Source organism: Zingiber officinale, chromosome 4A, assembly GCF_018446385.1.
Source record: "Zingiber officinale cultivar Zhangliang chromosome 4A, Zo_v1.1, whole genome shotgun sequence".
Taxonomy (NCBI): Eukaryota; Viridiplantae; Streptophyta; class Magnoliopsida; order Zingiberales; family Zingiberaceae; genus Zingiber; species Zingiber officinale.
The window spans coordinates 139,823,725-139,843,891 of NC_055992.1; the positions used below are offsets into that span (position 1 = coordinate 139,823,725).

Below are 20,167 nucleotides of genomic sequence, written 5' to 3' on the forward strand. Positions count from 1 at the left end.
ATTTTATCTTACAAAGCTACGTAGAGTTTTCATTGAGTTAATCACACAGCCACATCCCCAACTTATCATCTTAACTGATTTCGAACCAAATAAGTATGCATAGATATTATTCATGAAATTCGTGAACGTTAACAAAACAAACTCACTAGTATTCAAACTTATTTATTTTATATATTCTTTTATGATTAAATAAAAATAAACAAACTTTATCAAATAAATTACTAATGGGACGTTTGATTTACGTTTTCCACGTTATTTTCTATTTTTATTTTCTAAGAAAATGAAAAACACGTTTGATTTGCGTTTTCCACGTTCATTTTTAAGAAAATGAGATAACGTTTTCTAAGAAAACGAAAAACGCAGAAAAATCATTTTCTAAAAAATAAAAAACACAAGTTTTTCAGAAAATGAAAATGGGACAAACCAAACGCATCCTAAATTTGTTTACCAATATCAAATTCATTTACCGCCCTAAACTTAGACGAAATAATTAATTGGATTTAAAGTGACATTTAATTTAAATCTACTAGTATTTTCCGCATCCCAAATGTCAGCTTTCATAGACTCAATATATTGTTTTGTAATTTTCTTCTTATGAAAAATGAATAATAGCAAATTAACCGACTATTAAATTATCATAAACAAGAAACTTCTTTAGAAAATGAATGATAAAATGTAACCCATTTAAAATCAAACTCACCGATTATTAACAAACTCATTGTCATCCTCAGGTTTAGGACGAAAAGGAGCTCCAAATTGGAAAGACCACAACTCCACGAACAGAGAGAGCTCTTGTATCTAAAATATGTCAGCTAATCAGCGGCAAGTTTACCACCACTGAAATACAATTATGAAGTTTCCATGTTCAAAGGGGAAAATAATAATACTAAGATTAATGATAATTAACAATAAACAACGAGATTTGCTAATTTGGAGGCATACAGATTGCACATAAGGAACCAACTTGGCTGATTAGCCTTGAAATACTTAAATGAGTAACTCGATCATGGCCTATGGTCCTGCAATACAAAAGAGACAATAAAGGATGTCACTCGATCATTAACCACATATAGACACAATTAACGTAACAAATTGAGAAAAGTGAAATGCAAACATGTCATAGCAAGTTGTTTTGAAAATGTGGGTATCATGTTCATCGACAAAGTGCTTATCAAACTTTTAAAATGAATAAATAAACTTATAATATTAAACTCACTAACTGACCAAACAAAATTTTAAATGTAAAATTTTCAAATAATAAATTTCAAACTTTTTAACTGATGCTTGCAGCATTAGTTAAAAAGCCAAGACAAATGAACTTTTTAGTATGTTTAGTGTATGCTGTAGGCAATGGGGTGGGTCGCAGCTGAGACATACCAATGGCAAACCATTAAACAAATACATACATAAATAAATAACAGCTACATTGATTTTAGCAATTACATTTAGGCACGCAGCTGATGAATGTAATATTGTACATACAAACATATTACCTCACAATCACATAGACTGACGAGATTTAACAAAGATTTTATCTATCAAAATGCATGAATTGGACGTTGTATTGACCATAGTTGTCGGAATCAATCATGCGATTCACAATTTGTATCTTATAATACAATTCACACATAGAACGGTTCACAAAAAACAATACAGCTATTACATATGAATCAGAAGTGAACAAAACTGGGATGATTTGTTTCAATTCAAATATGATTCGATACAAACCTTATTTTAGACAATTCTAAAATAAGAAAAAATTTAAACACTCAACATAGTAAACTAATTGTCTTAAGCAATTCATGATCCTACATAAAACTATTTTTTATATGAATCTAAGTAATTTATTACATAAAGTATCAACATATAGTCAGACATGCATATTTACAAATCTTAAGCAATTGATATAAATGAAACTTCTGCATTTGATCAAGCAATTCATAGAATAATTTATTTTTGGTTTATATAGATATATTGGATTTAATCAGCGCTGTACTGAGTTTGAATTTAAGAAACTAGGGAATAATTTAAACTGTTTAATCTTTATGCTACCCAAAAACGAGCCTATGCAATCAAACAAGCAGCAAGTGAGGCCACATCTTAGCACAATGAAAGTAGATATAAGAATAATACCTTGAGCGCATTGGGTAAGATTTTGCGAGCATAGTTTGCATTTATCTGTGAGCATGCATCTGTTGTATGCCATATTGACTAAGAGGAGCAGCTGCAGATCCAAACTGGGAGGTGCCATCAGCCGTTGGCTAAGCAACAAATGACACATGTTAGTCTTACATTGTGATAAATGACAACTGCAAAATAAACTTGCCAAGGCTATCATATGGTATTAGAATTAGATTACAATTTCACAGGATGAAAATACAAACTTTTGACAACAAAAGATATTATAGATCATAAGGTTAAACATAAATATTATGATATACATCTACATTGACACAAGTTAAGCAAACGAAAAGATAAACCTGATAGAAAGAATAAGCTCCTGCATATGAAGTTGTTTGGTACGCAATCTGAGGAGTTTCTCCTGCATGTGAAGTTGTTTGGTACGCAATCTGAGGAGTTTCATAAGCTCCAGCATATCCAAGACCTGAAAAACATCCCATGAATACCTGCTAAAGTCCCTACAATTTGACTTACTAGTACAAAGTGAAGACCAATTTCAAGCATAAGAAATTATAAGCGAGCAGAAGAGTAGAAGAAATGGAAGAAAGATATTGATGGATGAAAGAATATGAAATTTAAGCAAAATGTCTACTGAAAAAGATTAATCATGTAAAAGTACCTGAGTTAGCTGCAGCTGCATCTGCTCGTGCTCTCTTCTCTATGTTTGCAAGTTCAGCACGTAATTTTTCAACTTCACGAGTCATTAAAAGCATATTGTTCTCCATTATCTGACTCTGTTCAAGGTTATCAGCATGTGCCTTCTTCTCAAACTCTACTGCAGCCCTATGCAGAATCAAAAGCTAGATAAGAGAATCAGCAAATCTAAATTTAAAATGATAGATACTCAAATGGCATATTGGCTATAGTTGTTCAACATCGTCTTGAAGTCTGATTGGGTTAGCCTCCCATGCATCCACATAAGCCTATGCAATAGGGATTGCATTGCACCAGTGATGTATTATGTGGGCAAGACCAATCACTAGTTTGTTAAAGTTCTTTAATGTCCAAGTTATATTGATTTAAACAAGCCATATTTAGCTATATAAATAAATAAGAAGCTTATTATGTAAGTTGCTTGAGCAAATCTGATATCATATATTACTGTTACTATAATTGATGTTATTTGAGAAAACAATATGGGTAATTTTGCATGCAGTCCCTATTGACAAACAAATCTTTGCATGCAGTCCCCACCCATTAAAATCATTGTTTTCACTCCCCAGTTAAGTATCTTTACCAAATTGCCCAAGATATTTTTAGGTACAAAAAGTCTAAAAATCAGTATAAATCCTCTTAAATTGAGTATATTAACTTAGAATCTAGTATATTTTCTATCAAATTGAGTACGATTCTAAACCCTAAACCCTAAACCCTAAACCCTAACCCTAAACCCTAAACCCTAAACCCTAAACCCTAAAAAATAAGAGGAACAATTTTGATAGAAAATATCTCGATTTTTAATATAAAGTACTGACTTTAAGAAGAATTATACTCATTTTTGGACTTTTTGTACTCAATTTTGAAATTTTTGTACTAAAAAAATCTGAGGGGCAATTTAGGTATCAATATTTGCATGAGGGAGTTGAAACAAGTAATACTTTGCATGCAGGGAGTGGAAACAAAGTTTTTTGGACATGGGGATTGCATGCAAAGTTAACATTATGATTGGGGATTTTTCTCTAATTTACCGAAACAATATTGCATATATACTCATATTTGCACCTCAGATACCACATTTGCATTATGGATATTCAGCTGCATACCTGTTGCATATCCTTTTCAAAATTTCACAAAAAAAAATGTTATAAGGAGTAAAAAACAAAGGAAAATAACAAATTATGACAAGTGCACAATCCTAGCCCTACTATAAACTAAAATGGCAGAAAGGAGGAAAAAGTGAAAAATGAAGATAGTAAATTTGGATGAATAGACAATCCTAGCCCCAAGCAATGTAGTAGCACAATAAGCTATACTATGGCATCGCAAAGGGATCTTGGTCTCAGTCTCCAAGATATATTTGACTAATTATAATGATTTTCTCCATGTATTATATAGCCCATATGTTGCTTCTTGCCATGAAGGGGAGCCTTGGCACAACGGTAAAGTTGTTGTCATGTGACCAAAAGGTCACGGATTCAAATCCTGGAAACAGTCTCTTGCAAAAAGCAGGGTAAGACTGCGTACAATGGATCCTTCCCCAGGACCTCGCATGACGGGAGCTTTGTGCACCAGGCTGCCCTTCATTTTTTTTTTATGTTGTTTCTTGCCATCTGTCTGTTCTGATGATTAATATTGTTGATCAACTTATAATAGTTGATGTGGTTGCTAAATCATAAAAAAAAACTATGTACCATTTCAAATTTTGATCCATATCAAGCAAGCAACACAGCCTGAAAACATCAGCTCATTCAACAGGAATTAAACAGTTTATCTTCTGGCAATGAGCACATCATATTTTCTTTGCAGGAAATTGAGACATCAGTCTGCCAAATAAAAAATCTAGAAGAGACAAAAAGTCAAATGCTAGTATTATTTTCTGGAAACATATATTTTACAATCATGGTTTTAAAAACCTCAGTTTGGACTGTGTATGCTGCCACCTAAATGAATTTTGAAAGGGACTGTATATGGCATAAGTGGTTTGCATATGCAGTTTTAAAAAAAAAAAAAAAACCTTATTTGGTTCATTTGAACCCATTAGATTTAAGACTAAACCAAATTGGTTTGAAATCCTAAACAACTATATTTGCCAGTTTGTAACTTGTAGCAGTCGATGGAGATATTAGTATCACTAGTAATCTGACATCATGTTATCAGGTTAATATGTATGATACATATCAATCTGGTATCATATATCAAATTAGTTTGAATAATGAGCATCATATTTAAATGATCAGATTACATATTATCAAGTTAGTATGTATGATATATTTTAGAATGCTATCAATCATTAACGATTAAATATAACTAGTATTGTTATTGTTTCTAATACTACTTGTGCAAATAATTTGATCACTTTTGTTATTATTTATAATAAATAATAATTAAATCAACAATTATAGAAATCATGATACTAGTAATAAATAATAATTAATATAATTTATAAATATTTATGATATCATTATTTAGAATATTATAATTCATTAATTATTCTACTATTAATCAATTTTATGTAATTATCTATATCATCAAATTTCTTAATAGTTAATATTAAATTTCTTGTGCATTAGTAATCTAGCTAAAAAAAAATATACTACATATTAATTAATTAATTAAATGTATAATATACCTAATATAATTAATATACAAGTACTTAACCTTACTAATGTTATCATCTTATCAATTGTTGTTTAAGCATAATTATCCTTGCATATCAAATAACCTAAACTTATTACAGCAATATGGTATTTTACCAATCAACCATTAATGATTACGATTTTACTTGCTCACGACAACTTCCTCATTATGAGTGATTGCTTCCCTTCCAAAGGAAACCTATGTTCTCCCTTGTCGCTTCCTCTTCTCTAAAAGCAAGTCTCATCTTCTTGCTCCCCGACACAAGGAAGTGAGGCTAGCAGCATCTCTCAAGCAGCCTATCAGCTTGCTGACTATAGCAAGGAGTATAGTAGAGGCCATCTCTCATGGAATTGCTATTTACAGTTTACTTTCCATGTTCTCTTCTGAAGACCTCACACATTTAGATATAGGCTAGGCTTTAAGAGATTGACCGATTTGAAGAATTTTTTTTTAAATTTTATATATATATATACACACACATTATTATCAATCTAAATATATTTAGAAAGCCACCACATAGGCCTCTACATACTTCATAGTCACCCACATACATCCTGCATATGCTTTTTAAAAGCCTCTTTATAACATAGACAAACAACTTTATCTCTATGAATAGTGTAATAGATGAACAAATTGTTAATATTGATTGTGATCAATGCCAAATTTTGCATTGTGTTTGGTCTCAAAAAATAGTAGGAATTTCTATTAATACCTTGAATTTTTTATAGAGAAGTTCATAGGCCAAGAAGGAAAATGTTCCTATTAAGTATGTCATATTTTTACAAGGTTTAGAAAAGCATATGCAGGCGTATTTAGCACTTGCAAAACAACCACATAAGTTAACACTTACAAGTTACAATCCAGTAAATGGGGCAGCTTAGAGTTTTAAATCAATTTGATTAAGTTTAAATTAGTTTAAAACAATAAAACAATTTGCATGTAAAGGAATTGAGTTAGCTGCAGTAATATCTTGGAGAAAACAAATGAAGCTGTCAGAATTAACGGACCTTCCCTTCTGGATTTCCTTGCGCATGACCTCGACCTCAGCTTCGGTGGTCGCGGCTTCTTTATGGTCCGATCGAGCCCTAGCCAGCTCTCCCTTGAGCGATTGCAGCTTCTGGGTGAGCTCTTCGTTCTCAGCACTGAACGTCCGGACATCGGACTGAACCTGAGCCATATCGGCGCGCATCCTCTCGATCAACCGCACCTCCGACTCCGCCTTGCACGAGCGCTCGAATATTTCACGGGCCTCGGCATCCGCCTTGGCCTTGGACTCCGCAGCAGAGGCCGCGACGACGCGGAGCTCGTGTTGGGACGCGTCGAGGTCCCGTTTCAGCGCGACATGGGAGGCCGCGAGCTCCTCGTTATCATTAAGGAGAATATGGATCTCCCTGAGCTGCGACGCGAGCCGCTCCTCGAGGGAGATCACGGCGTGGCGACGGGCGACGAGGGCGTCTTCGGCGGCTCGAAAGAGCGGAGCAGGCGGAGGGACGCGTGCCAGCAGAGGCAGAGGAGGGTCATGGAGCGGAAGGATGTGGGCAGGGCGACCCCTTCCGGCCATTGCACGACGGAGTGAGAATGATTCCGCTAGGGTTTCTGGGGAGGTACGGGAAGAGAAGACGACGCGAGATTAGATTAACATTGAATAATATAAATAATATAGCATTTAATTATTGAAATATATGAAGATTAATTAAATATTTTTATAAAATGTTATTAAATGACTCATTTAAAAGCTAAAAATAAAGCAAGAAAAATCCTAAAATTTCACCTCTAAATCAAAAAATAATAAACATTTATAGGTATCAAATTAAATTCTTTTAGTTAATTAATATTTTAATACTATCAAAAATAATAAACTATTTTATAATAGGATAACTGTCAATAATGGTATGTTAAAGATATTAAAATGATGTTTATATCTCTAGATCAAAACTCAATTTTAATTATATTGGACTAATTTTGATTAAATTAGAAGAGTTTTAATGATATTTAAATAATTTTGATCCATGTAAAAATAATTATAACACTAATTACTTAGTAATTTTAAATATATTAGATTAGTTTTAGTTAAAATACAATACTATGTATAAAGTATTTTTTATATTAAAAATTCTTTATACTCAATCGAAACTATAAAAACTTAATCAAAAATATTTATTATAGTAATTATTAATAATTACTATAATATTTGCATGATATTATTTTTTTGATGAAATATGTGAAAAAATAAATACTAAATTTGAATTTTGATGAAAAATATTAGAAGTAAAAGATTTTTAATATAATATATGAATTTTAAGTTTAGCAATATTAGGTGTAGTAAGTAATTGTTAATAAAGAAGATGAGAGTTATTTATACTTGAATGTTTTACATATTTATGATTGTTTTTATAAAAGGATAGAGAAGTTGAGAAGGATGTTTTACAAAAAAAAACACAAGTAGGATAGTTGAAATGGGGTTAAAAGGAATTAAACATACTATATAGGTATGAAATTAAATGATATGTTATGACCCAAACACGAGTAGAAAATTAGAGTTGCAGAAATGAGATTATTAAAGTGGATATGTGGGCATATAAGGAGTCAAAGATTAACAAGATAAAAAATAAAAACATTATAAAGAAAGTCAAATTTGCATTTATTGAGTTAAAATTTCGAGGGGCACATTTAAAATGATACAAACATGTACTTAAATGAATAATAAATGTTATAATTAAGTGATATAAAATTATAACAAATATACACATTAAAATGAGAAGGAAGATCAATGTAAACTTGATTAACAATAATAAGATAAGATCAGATAAAAATTATTTAAATATAGATAATGATATAACAGGTGATAGAACCCAATAGTATAAGAGGATTCATATAGTTGGCCTCTATTAATGAGATAAAACTGGGTGGTTATTGTTATTTTATGAGATCGGATCCTCTTTCCCAAAAAAAACCCTTTGTCCTCATGTCCCATTCAATTTTTTTTATATTTTTTAAGTTTCCGATTGTACCAATGATATTTTACCTTTAACACTTAGGGGTTGGTTATAATATTAATCACATAAAAATTTCCAAATCGATTTTTTTTTATATGTATGAGTATACGACTTAAGGTTATTAAGGTATTATTTTCCATACGAAAGTTTTGTTTTGATTTGAACATTTTTATGTGATTAATATTATAAACCAACTCTTAAATCCTAAAGGCAAAATCTCATTAGCACAATTGAAAGTTTAAAAAAAAAATCAAAGAAAAAAAAACTAAATGGGACAAGGGAATAGGGTTTATTGGGACAAAGGATCTAGTCTCTTATTATATAACATTATAGTAACTACTCAAGAGTTGTTATGACGTTTGTAGCAATTATTTAATAGTTGATATAACATTGTAGCTAGTAATAGTTACAATAATTTTGTAGCAGTTATTCAATAGTTAGAATAATTACTCCAATAGTGTAATAACTGTTTAAATATTTTATCAAGTTTAAAATATTTTAAACTATTTTGAAGTAATTTTTATTAAGTTTAAACAAATTTAACCAAGTTGATAGTGAATTTTTTTATATAAAAATATTTTTTTATGTAATATTTGTTACAAAGTTAAACTAAAAGAAAAAAAATTATTTTAAATCATCTACGTTGTAGTTGTTATGAGGGCATCCGCAATACTATCTCGTTATAACACCCACCACCTCATCAAAAAGTATGAAGTCCATTGTCACATACTCATTATAACAACCTCCTTCTTTCACCCACATTCCTTTTAACATTCACACTCATTATTTATAGGTCCCACAATCCACTCAATCATTTTAAAATTATATCATATTAAATAAATATATTTTAAATATGTTTTAAAATATTTAAATTATTATTAATAATAATTTTACTTTTAAAAATATAATTTTATAGTTTTTCAAAAATAATATTAATTTTTTAATATATTTATTAAATAAAATAGATGTTTATTATAATTTACATTTTTTAAAAAATAAAATAAAAAAAATTATACACATGGGGCGGGCCAGCCCTGGCCCACCCCATGCATGCTTGAACGCGTTCAAGCGGGTGAACGCAGAGTTGGCATCTACAACGCGACGTTAAATGAACAATGCCGTTATAACACGACATTAACACCACGTTGCAGATGCCCTAAGTTGTAGTGGTTACTTTGAATCTACTACAACAACGTAACAACGTTAGAATAAGAGTATTTCAACATAAAAAATATAATAGGGTGTTATTTGGACCTTTTTTAAATGTCTTTCTAACGAAAGTATAGGGTAAAAATTAAAATGACGCCCCTAATTCTTTGAATCATCCAAATGGTATGCCTTTTATTATTATTTTAAAAAAGTCAAAACATTGTCCCACCATATTTCTCGTCTATAAAATATTCTTATCTAGCGCTATTGTGTTCGTGGAAAAAGTATTAGATAATTGAATTGAATTTTAATATTGGCAAAGATTTCAAAGTTAAATTTTGTTTTGATCTAATTAGATTGACTAATTATGCAGGTAATAAACTGGAAAGTCCTAATATGTCAAGTTGACTGGATACTAGGCAAGATAAAAGTCCTAGTAGATACTAAGCAAGGTAAAATCCTAGTAAGTTTGTTGAACCAGATACTAGGTAGAAGACTTGGCAGATCAAATAGATTAGGCGAGCAATCTAGACAGGTTTAGAGGACCAAACTGTTGGTGCAATCGACCCAAGTTTGATCAGTACGATCATGGTTTTGATGTGTGTGTCAAAGAGTTTAAGTTAAGCTTTCATATGTGTTTGATATGTATGTTTGAGTCTTGCAGGACTTGGTGGAACACACATGAGGAGCTTGATGCAGCTAAGCTTGGGAAGCTCATCCTAGGGCTCAGATTCGTGAGTCGGTGAAGGATGATGTGGAAGACATCCGAGGGGCCGCCGAACGAGGAGCAACGGAGTGGAGCCGAGGGAAGCGGACTTCAAGGCAACGTGAAGGATGACACCGAGAGAGGAGTCACGGGCTCGGGTGCATCTGAGGGACGAAGGCCAAAGGAAGAGGGCTTCAAGTGCAACTCTGGAAAAGATGAGTGTGAGTGTGTATGGACTAGTCGACTGGTGCAGTCGACTGGTGCAGTCGACTGGTGCAGTTGACTGGGAGTGAACAGAAGCATTCTGTTCGCTTAACCAGCAGCTATCAGTCGACTGGTAAATGACCGTTGGCAAACCGTTGGTGCTGCGAAGTAGTCATTGGCTACCTCCAACGGTAGCACCAGTCGACTAATGGTTTTGCCAGTCGACTGGTGCCGAGATGAGTTGATATGTTGATCAACTCTCTCATCTTATTTAAGGGAAGCTTTGGGGCATGAGGGAGGTCACTCAAGCTTGTTGAATAACTCCTAAGTCATTACCCAAAGCTTCCAAGCCATCCTCTTCTTCCTATTCTTAATCTCCATCTTGTAAAAGAAGAAGAGTGATTTGTGAGATGTTGTACTCCACAGAGAAGAAGCTCTAGCCAGAGATTGCCGGGAATTGATCCACCAAAGGATCAAGGGTTCATCCACCTCAAGGACACGCCGTGGAGTAGAAGCAAACAATCTCCGAACCACGTAAAGGAATTATGTTAGCGTTTGTATTCTCGCTTTGCTTTCATTATTTTAGTTTTAGTATATTCCGCTTGCGCACTAACCTTGTAGAGAAAAAATCGATTTGGGGTGACCTAGTTATCCAATCCCCCTTCTAGCCGGCCACTGATCCCTTACACGAACATCTAGTAGGTCAATAGGTCTGGAGGATCGGACATCGAGAGGAAGTTATGGGGGTCAGATGATCATATGCCAAGCAGGAAGTCCAAACAAATCTAGAGGATCGGATGTTTTTTAAGTCAGGTAAACTCTCCTGAGAGGAGTAGGTGAGGACGCATTCCCTTTAAGGGAACAGTAGACGTCGATCCGACGTAGAGTTTCACTATAAATCCAAAAGTCATGACTAGACAATTCCAAGACTATCATAATTATTTTATGTATGCTTCTATACTTGTGTTATACTAACTTTGTAATGCAAGCACGTAAACTAGAGGCAACCAAAGCAAATGGCTTGGACAAAGTTCCAGACGCTTGGAAAAATTTTCAAGCGGCTGGATCATATCCAAGTGCCCTGATGCCTTATAGGCACCTGGACTAAAAGGTTTATCACGAGAGGATAAAGCACGACCGTATCGAATTGGATAAGGTTGAATCTAAGTGCATTGAGCAAATCCAGACGCTTGGAATTGATGGTCCCTAGCGGCCAGCTAAAGGAAGGGGGGGGGGGGGGGGGGGGAATAGCCCTAAAAATAAACAAATACCCTTTCTCGATTTTCGGATTAAGTTAGGCAAACACTTGTATAATAACAGAAAATAAATTCATAAAATAAAGACAGAGTTAAAAAAGATTTACTTGGTTTGCAATTAGAAGATTGCTAATCCAAGGCAAGTGAAGCTCACTATGAATATCTCCTTTCGGCAGAGTAGCCTTTTATATTATTGACAACTCACATAGTAGTAGAACAAAAAGAAAACTCATTTACAAGTGTAATATCAAACTACTGAGATCAGTGTTGTATTTATAGACTTGATCGGAGCGCCTGGAAGGATTCTGGGCGTCTAGGTGTGGATAAAATTTTATCCACGATGTAACAAATTGCAACAGCATGGCACAAATAGAGTTTTCTGGTCCGGGGCCTGCACTAAGTCCGGGCGCCCGGACCGGGCTGAACCAGCCCTCGATCAGGGTGCGAGCCCAGGCACCCTAGTTGCCCCTGAGGGTCCAAGCGCTTGAACTCGGTCAAGGCACCCTAGCCGGGCTGGACAGTTAATCGTCTGTTGACTACCCGATTTCTCCTCGTTCTGGCTCCGCTCACTTGAGTGATTTTGACATCTGAAATTGGGTTCAACCGAACCTATCTTCCGGCCTTCTCCTCGAGCAATCTTCCGCTCCGGCTTTTCATCCCTCGGAAACGCCACGCGCTCCCTTCTCGCCCACCAGCGCACTCTTCCACAGCACCTCGTTCCTTAGACGACGAGCTCGTCGACTCTCTCTTGTGTCATCCTTCTCGCTAGCTACATCTTTCGCTCAACTTCCTATATTCCTAGGTTCTTGCACACTTAGACACAAGATATCAAAAGACAACATGACCTAACTTGGTTTTGTTGATCACATTAAACCTCCACGGGGTACTTACAATTTTCCCCTTTTTGATGTGGATCAACCCAAATTAAGTTAGAATAAAATAAGACATTAAATTAAATAGATATGCAAGTTTAATACATTAGATATGCAATATTTGGAAACAAATGTACCTCACCCTTAATTTTGAACTTAACTTCTTAACTCTCCCCCTTTAATCATATTAAAAATAAAGATTTTCCTAAATTAAATTGAAATTAAAGTCCAAGGAATATATAAACAGTGACTAACACTTAAGAAAAAAATTTAGAATTTATTCTCAAGATTCTGATTTTTGTGATTAAAAAGTAAATTTCAATAAAAATTATTTTAAAAATTATTTTATTTGTTGAAAATTTGAAAAATGTTTATAAAGGTTAAGCAGGCATATCCAAAGTAGTAATAAATTTTTTATGAAAAAATAAAATCAATTTAAGTAGTAATAAATTATTTACTATATATAGATGAATTTTTCTTAAAAATAATTTTGAGGTTTGAAAAATCTTGAAAAAATTTCTAAGATGGTAATAGAGTAAATATTTTTGCAAAAAAATTAAATATTTTAAAATTAACTGTTCAAGAATTGTTAATATTAAAAAATAGTATTTGTATAAATAATTCATAGAAAATTAAATATTAGTCAAAAAAAATTTTAAATATATTTTATTGGATAGAGAATATTATAAGTTTTTACCTAAAAATAAATTTTATAAAAATAACTCTACGAAATGTTTTTAAATTAAAAAATATAATATTAGTAAAAAAAATCATAAAAAATAATATGACGATCAAAAATTTTTGAAAATTTTTCTACAAACGGGAAATGAAATCCTCTTTTTTTTCGAAAAAATTAATACCTAATTAATTTTGAACAGAAATTGTATAAATAATTTATTTTATCACATTAGGCAATTAAAAGGCAAATATTAAATCAAATTAAAATTAGAAATATCCACAATTTAAACTAAGTATGATTTTAGAACCCAATATATGTTCCTTCCTAGATTGATCAAGTATTTTTTTAGTAATGGATGTTTTTATTACTTTTATGATTTGATCCTTGTAAAATCTATAATACTAATTTAGTCTTTGATGATATCTAAAATTTGAGCATGCAGAATTTTTTAAATTTTCTATTTGTCCCTTTAAATTAGTATTTTCAGTTTTCAATTTTTCAAGATCCTCTATTAAGCAAGATTTTGCCAAAATTCTTTTTATTTCTAAATTTTCCTTTTTAAAAATTTTATTTTTAGTTTTTAATTTACACACTATTTAGATATTGATTTAATATCATAATACAATTGATCTGGAGATAAGAAGCATACCTCACTTACCATGTCATATCTGAAACTTTATTCTCCCCTATTTTTACTGTATTCATCTGATGTCGCTCCTCTTCATCGATGTTAACTTCTGATGTACTTTGTTCTTCGACGCTAGCCATTAAAACTAGTCCGATGTATACTTTTATTTCTTTTACCGTGTTCTTGTTGAAAATCATGAAAAAGCAAAATATGCAATTCACCCCCTAGCATTTCTTTAATCCTACGTATTATAGTAGACAGATTTTAACTTACCCTCTATTTTAATTACCTTTAGCGGACCTAGTATTTTCTCCAATTGCAATGATTTTTTTATTTCTTATTACCGAAAAAAAATAAAATTGTAAATCTTATCAAATATTTTAACAAATTATACTTGATATTTATTTCATGTAATATAGTAGGATATGTGGCTTTTGCCAAATATATAACTTTTATACAGATATATAATATCAGTATAAATGCATGTATAAGCAGGAATAGTTGGTTCGAAATGAATTAGTTAATATAAAAAAAAAAAACTGGACGTAAAAAAAACAACTATATACCACTTAATTGACAGCTACATTATTATAGTAGCTAATAATTGTCGGGACAGCAAGGTTATGGTAATTTTAACCATGTTAAATAGTTTTAATTAAGTTTAAATAATTTTAACTAAATTAATATAAAATATTTTTTATATAATATTTCAAACGAATTAAATTGATTTATTTTTACCCATAGTAAATAAATAATAATAAGCCGACCTTTTACCTTTTTTTTTTAAAAAAAAACACTCTTTTAATAATTAAAAACATCCTTTTAATTTTTATCCAGAACATCAAATATTACTATATTAGATCTCGAGCGAATTAAATATTGGAGCTGCCTCCTCAAGTCAGCAGTTACATCTGTCTGATTCTGTTGGAGGAATCCACGTATTTCCACACTCTGTTCGGTGCACCAACTGATTTGGTCCAACAACAACAATTTTTTTTAAAAAAAAAAATCCTCTTTTTCATCTAACAACATACAAATTAAATTTATGTACGTATGTAGTAAAAGCATGCAATTTTTTTAATATAAATTAATTCCCCTCTTCCTATTTATCGCGTACAAAATCTGTGACAAAGATTAATTCGATCTCGAGCGAATCCAACGTAGATTCCATGGGCAGCCGTAGATTCACTCTCTCTGATTGGCTCAACAAGCTCAAACACATCGCCCACGGCGCGAGAAAGAAGACGGCCTCATCGCCGGCGGCCACCGAGCAGTCGCCTTCACCGGGCCGCAAGCTCGCCGCCGAGGAGCCGCCTAGGAAGGCCGAGAGGGCGGTCGTCGCCTCCCCCGTCGACGTCGGGTGCGGCAGAAGGGTTCGAAGGAGGTGCAAGCCCGCTCCGGTGCGGCTGAGAAAGAAGGCGGCGCGGTGGCAGGGGAAGGGGGTGCTGGCGGGGAGCTCGGCGGTGGTGAAGGCTTCTGCGGACCCGCAGAGGGACTTCCGGGAGTCCATGGTCGAGATGATCGTTGAGAACGGCATAACCGGCTCCGGTGACTTGGCTGAGCTCCTCGCCGTCTACCTGTCGCTCAACTCCGGCGAGTTCCACGGTCTCATCGTCAGGGTGTTCAAGCAAATTCTGTTCGATCTCAATTTTTTTTGTTTCCCAGAAACAAAAATTAGAAATTTGAATTTCAGTTTACCCCGCAACACTTTAACTACCTTTACGAAATGCCCCTCGTAATTATATTATTGTCGTTTTACTCCCACTTTGACTTATTGTAGTACTTGTGAAAGTGTGAGGATAAATAAAACAATGCGAGTAAACTATCGGATTGAGTTACTAATAGTAGAAAGTAGAATAATGATAAATTTACTTTGAAGGTTGAATTTTGGGCATAAAATTCCCTAAGAAAGTGGTATGTGTTTAACTCAAATAAAACGAGATTATGTTATTTCACATTATTATTACTTTAGGTTGGTGACAATTGGATTCAATCGCCCGTGACCCAGAATTAATCGAGCTAGTTTGGGTCAAGCTCGAAACAATCCAATGAGAATAACAATATCTTTTAAAATCAAATTTAACCCAAAAAAAAAACATTAAGACTTTCAATACCATAGTGCCAAGCAATCAATAAAAAAACAACATTTATTTATTTATGATCCACTGTTCAAATTTGCAATCCAAGAATACATCGTGAAGCCGTGTCAATCCAAATTTATAAATGAACAAAACAATAAACAAGTTCTTGGGAAGGAACCATCCTCCAGATGACCATTTCCCAGATGAAAAAAGAAAAAAAAATACACTTATCCAACATTGCCTCAAATTCTTCTCCAGGATCACATAAACATGTAAATTATGGCCTGGGGGGCACTTGAAGGCCATTCAAACCCACAAGAAATCATGACTAACCGATGGAGGTTGCGAAAACAAGAGAGCTGTAGAGGCTCAAACATGCATACCGTTCCTGCTTGTTCATATAAACACAACTGCAGGCCATCTTTGAGCATCATAAGAGGAAGAAGCATCAGTTATCTTCTTCTGAAAAGTCTGCCACAAGAACGATGTGGTCTAGGAGAAAAAACAGAAACGGAGATGGTATAACAAAACAAGGAAAAGGACCGCCAGCAACTGATCGGTTAAAGAGATTGTTTTTGTTTCATGATCAGGTTCATGAGACAAAACTAGAGGAGAACACATGTATTCGAGTGAGAATGAGGTAAATGAATCATCTACTGGCTGGTAAAGTGCTTCTGCTGAGACACTCTTTAGTTCGCCATTGCACCATTCCTGCCTCACGTCGGAAAGCCAAATTCAATAAGCAATGGTTCATGCTTCCCTAATGAGAAATTATATTGCTTATCAAAGAATTACCTGGAGAGTTTTACCGATTGTAACTAGAATGTCCCCCGCTCGCAGCATGGTAATTATAGAGCCTTCTGGATGACGGACACAGAATTCATGATGATCCCCACAAATGTGGAGACTCAAAGCCTCAGGATACAGTGACGTGGCATCAATGGAATCCATCGTGGTATTTCTGCTGTAAGGGGAATCTTGCTTCCTCAGATGAAGGGTTGACTGAACCTTGCCGAGTCTTTTGGAGGGTGTTTGATTTGTCACATATTTAGAAAGAATTTTGGCAATGCACTCTGCGACAGTATCCAGCCTTGAAGCAACAGACTCCATTTTGTCCCTGAAAAGAAAAATATAACTACAGTGTAAAAAATAAAATAAAATTTTGGATTCACATCAAGGAGGGATTAGATTGTTGGTATTTCTTTTCTCAGTGATATTTCTTTTCCTTATTTGTTCCGAGGTTTTTTTTCCTTTGCGAAATGAATTGGTTCCCAGGGGACAAGCAAAGAAAGCAGGACTAAGTTCTACAATACTTCCAAAGAAATGTTAGGACAAATGTGCTATTGGAAACTGAGAGCACTGAATCATATTTATTGAAGCTTGAACCATTATAACTTTGTTTATTTGATATTTATGTCAACATGGGCATGTGAAATGATTCAAATAAATTCAACTCATCAATGGGAATGTGCAGACATAAAATTTACATGTTAATGCTAAATAGAAAAAAGGGTAGGGCAGAGACTTGATTAGAGTAATAATTTATGATTACATGGCTTACAAATTATGTTCGGGCAAGTTCTTGGGACAATATGGAAATCTCCATGTCATACATGTTAGCATTTTCTTGCTAAACATAAATCTCAGTAAGCGATGACCGGGAGTAAACACAACGCAAAATGCCGGTTGTTTAAAAGATGAGGCAAAGAACAGGACTTCACTCACAAACTTAGTGAGGAATGAGGACAATGTAAAATTGCTACAACAAAGAACCTAGTTTAAAACCATTGCAAATGCAATGAAATATCATACTGAGCAAGAAACAACGACCAAGAAAGATTGATACTAAATACTGCAGGACAGAAGCCACAAACACTAAATCTGTTCAAATATCCAATTTAAAGAGCTACCTGGCATGCTCGGATATACCTACAATGCTGATGACTAGAATTGGACAACAGAAGTTATTGGAGTATCTGATTCTCCAGCAACAACTTGTCATTTGAAGAGCGTAATAGGGCTATCGTTTGAAATTAAAGATGAGATCTATATAGGACATGATCTCAATTGTTTGATGCATCATCAAATAGTCACTGTATTATTCTAGCATGCTTCTTCTAGTACTGAATACTAGATTCAAACCACTCACATCATATGACACAAGCTTGCCCAAATCCTTAGTCATTCAATTCAAATTTAGCACTGACCTATAGAAACTTTGGAAATCAAATTTGCAGGCACAAACAAAAAATGATGAGTTGATTTCAAAAGTGACAAGATTTTTTATGATTTAAGGTCACAGAACACAACATAGAATAAAGAATATCATGAATAAGTAATCGATAAAAGAAAACTTGTGAAGTTCGTGTTAAAACTCATATTAAAGAAGGCCTTTGGGTTCGTTCTTAGTCAATCGAACGGCAAGGCAAACATTTCTATGTTGATAATCGCAAAAAGGAAGAAAAAGTAAGCATTTTGAGATAAGGGGGAGGCAAAAGTTTCTTTGATCGGAACATACCTAAGGGCAGGATACGATTCAGGCCAGGTTCGCTGGAGAAGCCGCTCCGTCTCTGGGCTTCGCAACCGATACCAAACGAACTCCTGAACGACTCCATCCCTCCGTGCGAACCGCCGCTTGTCAACATCCGTATTTGGCCTCTCCCCCTCCGGCTTCAAGATCACCTTTCCCGCCTCAATCGCGGCCCTGACCTCCTCCGCTAATGCCTTGCCTCCGCCGACCACGCGAATCGCCCCGACCTCCGAGGCCGCGGAAAGCACACAGCGTGCCGCGGACTCATCTCCAGATACCATCGAACACAGATCGATCTCCGGGGGAACCTTTATCACCGACTTCATGGAGAAGAAGGACTGCGGGAGCGAAAGATCGGGGACGCGCAGCGAGACGTCGAGGAACTCGGAGAACACGCGATCGTCGACGGCAGCTGATCGTCTGCCATTTCCGGTGGCAATCGGTGAGGGAGGCGGCGCGCGAAATCGCTGGCTGCTCACGCGCGGAATCGCCAAGGTCGTCGCCGTCGCCGTCGCCATCGCCATCGCCATCGCCATCGCCATCGCGAGCTCCAGAGGAGCGAGAGAGGCGACCAAATTCGAAACGGTCCATTATAAGGCATCAATCGCAGCATTCTGATTTTGTGATGGACGGCGGAGATGGATTTGACTTAAAGGCTTAAAAATATAACACAAAATTATTGCTAATAATAAATGAAAAATGAAAGTCAATTAAAATAATTAATATTTTGTTAGGTTAAGGACAAATTATGTAATTATCAAACTATTAAAATTGCAAGAAAATGTTTATACGAAACTATTAATATAAACATGTAAGGAAGAGAAGACAAAAAATACTTGATAATATTTACTTTTAACAAATATATTAAAAAAAAGGTGTTTATCAAACTTAATTTTAATTTTTAGAGGTAAAACAAACTGTGAAGGTTGTTTTCGCTAATACTTCCTAGGTGTCATTTAACTGACCTGATCTGAGAGATCGACACCTTAGCCCAATGTTTTTGAACATGATATCCACATGCTATCATAGAATATAATAAGCCCCTGTAGTATCCATTAAGGTAAATCATTTATTTTATTAAATTTCAATAATATTTTTTTTATTATACATTACATCAATTATCTTAAAAAATTTATTTTTTTTACTTTTTATTATTTTCTTCTCTTCTATTTTTTTATTATTTTCTCTAAATCTCTAAATAATATCTATATTATCCAATCCATTCTCTTTAAATTTTTTTCTCTCTATAATTAAATGATATTTTAATATTTAAAAAATATATTTTATTCTCTAAATTTTGATAAGTATTATTTATAAAAACTAAATTTAAAAAATTATGTAAAATATAAAATTTAAAATAAATTATGTATTTAGGAAAATTGAAATAGATGTTTAAAATCAAATAATAGGCATATCATAGTGACTTAATATGAGACCAATATTGACAATATCATTAGGGTCAATTTTCAACAATGCAAAATAATATTCACCTTTTATGTATAAAAGTCTGCTGTGTTAGGATACAATATTTCTGTAATTTATATAACTATATTTTAACATGAGATTAATCATATTAAACTACTTAAGA

General features: G+C 33.9%; 3 protein-coding genes across 3 annotated transcripts; 1 reads left to right on the forward strand and 2 right to left on the reverse strand.

Moving 5' to 3' along the window:
* Positions 1-665: 665 nt before the first annotated feature.
* On the reverse strand, positions 666-7,121 carry LOC121971475 (protein FLX-like 1). The gene is made up of 5 exons (XM_042522762.1): positions 6,486-7,121; positions 2,801-2,964; positions 2,481-2,605; positions 2,134-2,261; positions 666-1,019 (listed from the first exon to the last, which is right to left on the reverse strand). Exons 1-4 carry the CDS (start codon positions 7,037-7,039, stop codon positions 2,175-2,177), a joined length of 930 nt encoding a protein of 309 aa, XP_042378696.1. The 5' UTR covers positions 7,040-7,121; the 3' UTR covers positions 666-1,019; positions 2,134-2,174.
* Positions 7,122-15,137: 8,016 nt separating this feature from the next.
* Positions 15,138-15,707, forward strand: LOC121972847 (transcription repressor OFP4-like). The gene has a single exon (XM_042524471.1). The coding sequence runs from the start codon at positions 15,138-15,140 to the stop codon at positions 15,705-15,707; it is 570 nt and encodes a 189-aa protein (XP_042380405.1).
* A 394-nt stretch (positions 15,708-16,101) lies between these two features.
* On the reverse strand, positions 16,102-19,186 carry LOC121973727. Its single transcript, XM_042525103.1, has 3 exons — positions 18,568-19,186; positions 16,845-17,166; positions 16,102-16,760 (listed from the first exon to the last, which is right to left on the reverse strand). The coding sequence occupies exons 1-3, from the start codon at positions 19,119-19,121 to the stop codon at positions 16,542-16,544; spliced, it is 1,095 nt and encodes a 364-aa protein (XP_042381037.1). The 5' UTR covers positions 19,122-19,186; the 3' UTR covers positions 16,102-16,541.
* Positions 19,187-20,167: the final 981 nt, after the last annotated feature.

Bases quoted from the DNA above. Each gene is read 5' to 3' on its own strand.
- LOC121971475 (XM_042522762.1), bottom strand. From the start codon at position 7,039: ATGGCCGGAAGGGGTCGCCCTGCCCACATCCTTCCGCTCCATGACCCT. The intron at 2,965-6,485 runs GTCCGTTAATTC...GATTCTGCATAG, and splicing joins AAGGAAATCCAGAAGGGAAG to GGCTGCAGTAGAGTTTGAGA. The intron at 2,606-2,800 runs GTACTTTTACAT...GATGTTTTTCAG, and splicing joins TGCAGCTGCAGCTAACTCAG to GTCTTGGATATGCTGGAGCT.
- LOC121972847 (XM_042524471.1), top strand. From the start codon at position 15,138: ATGGGCAGCCGTAGATTCACTCTCTCTGATTGGCTCAACAAGCTCAAA.
- LOC121973727 (XM_042525103.1), bottom strand. From the start codon at position 19,121: ATGGCGATGGCGATGGCGATGGCGATGGCGACGGCGACGGCGACGACC. The intron at 17,167-18,567 runs GTATGTTCCGAT...TTTTCTTTTCAG, and splicing joins GAATCGTATCCTGCCCTTAG to GGACAAAATGGAGTCTGTTG. The intron at 16,761-16,844 runs GTAATTCTTTGA...GACGTGAGGCAG, and splicing joins CAATCGGTAAAACTCTCCAG to GAATGGTGCAATGGCGAACT.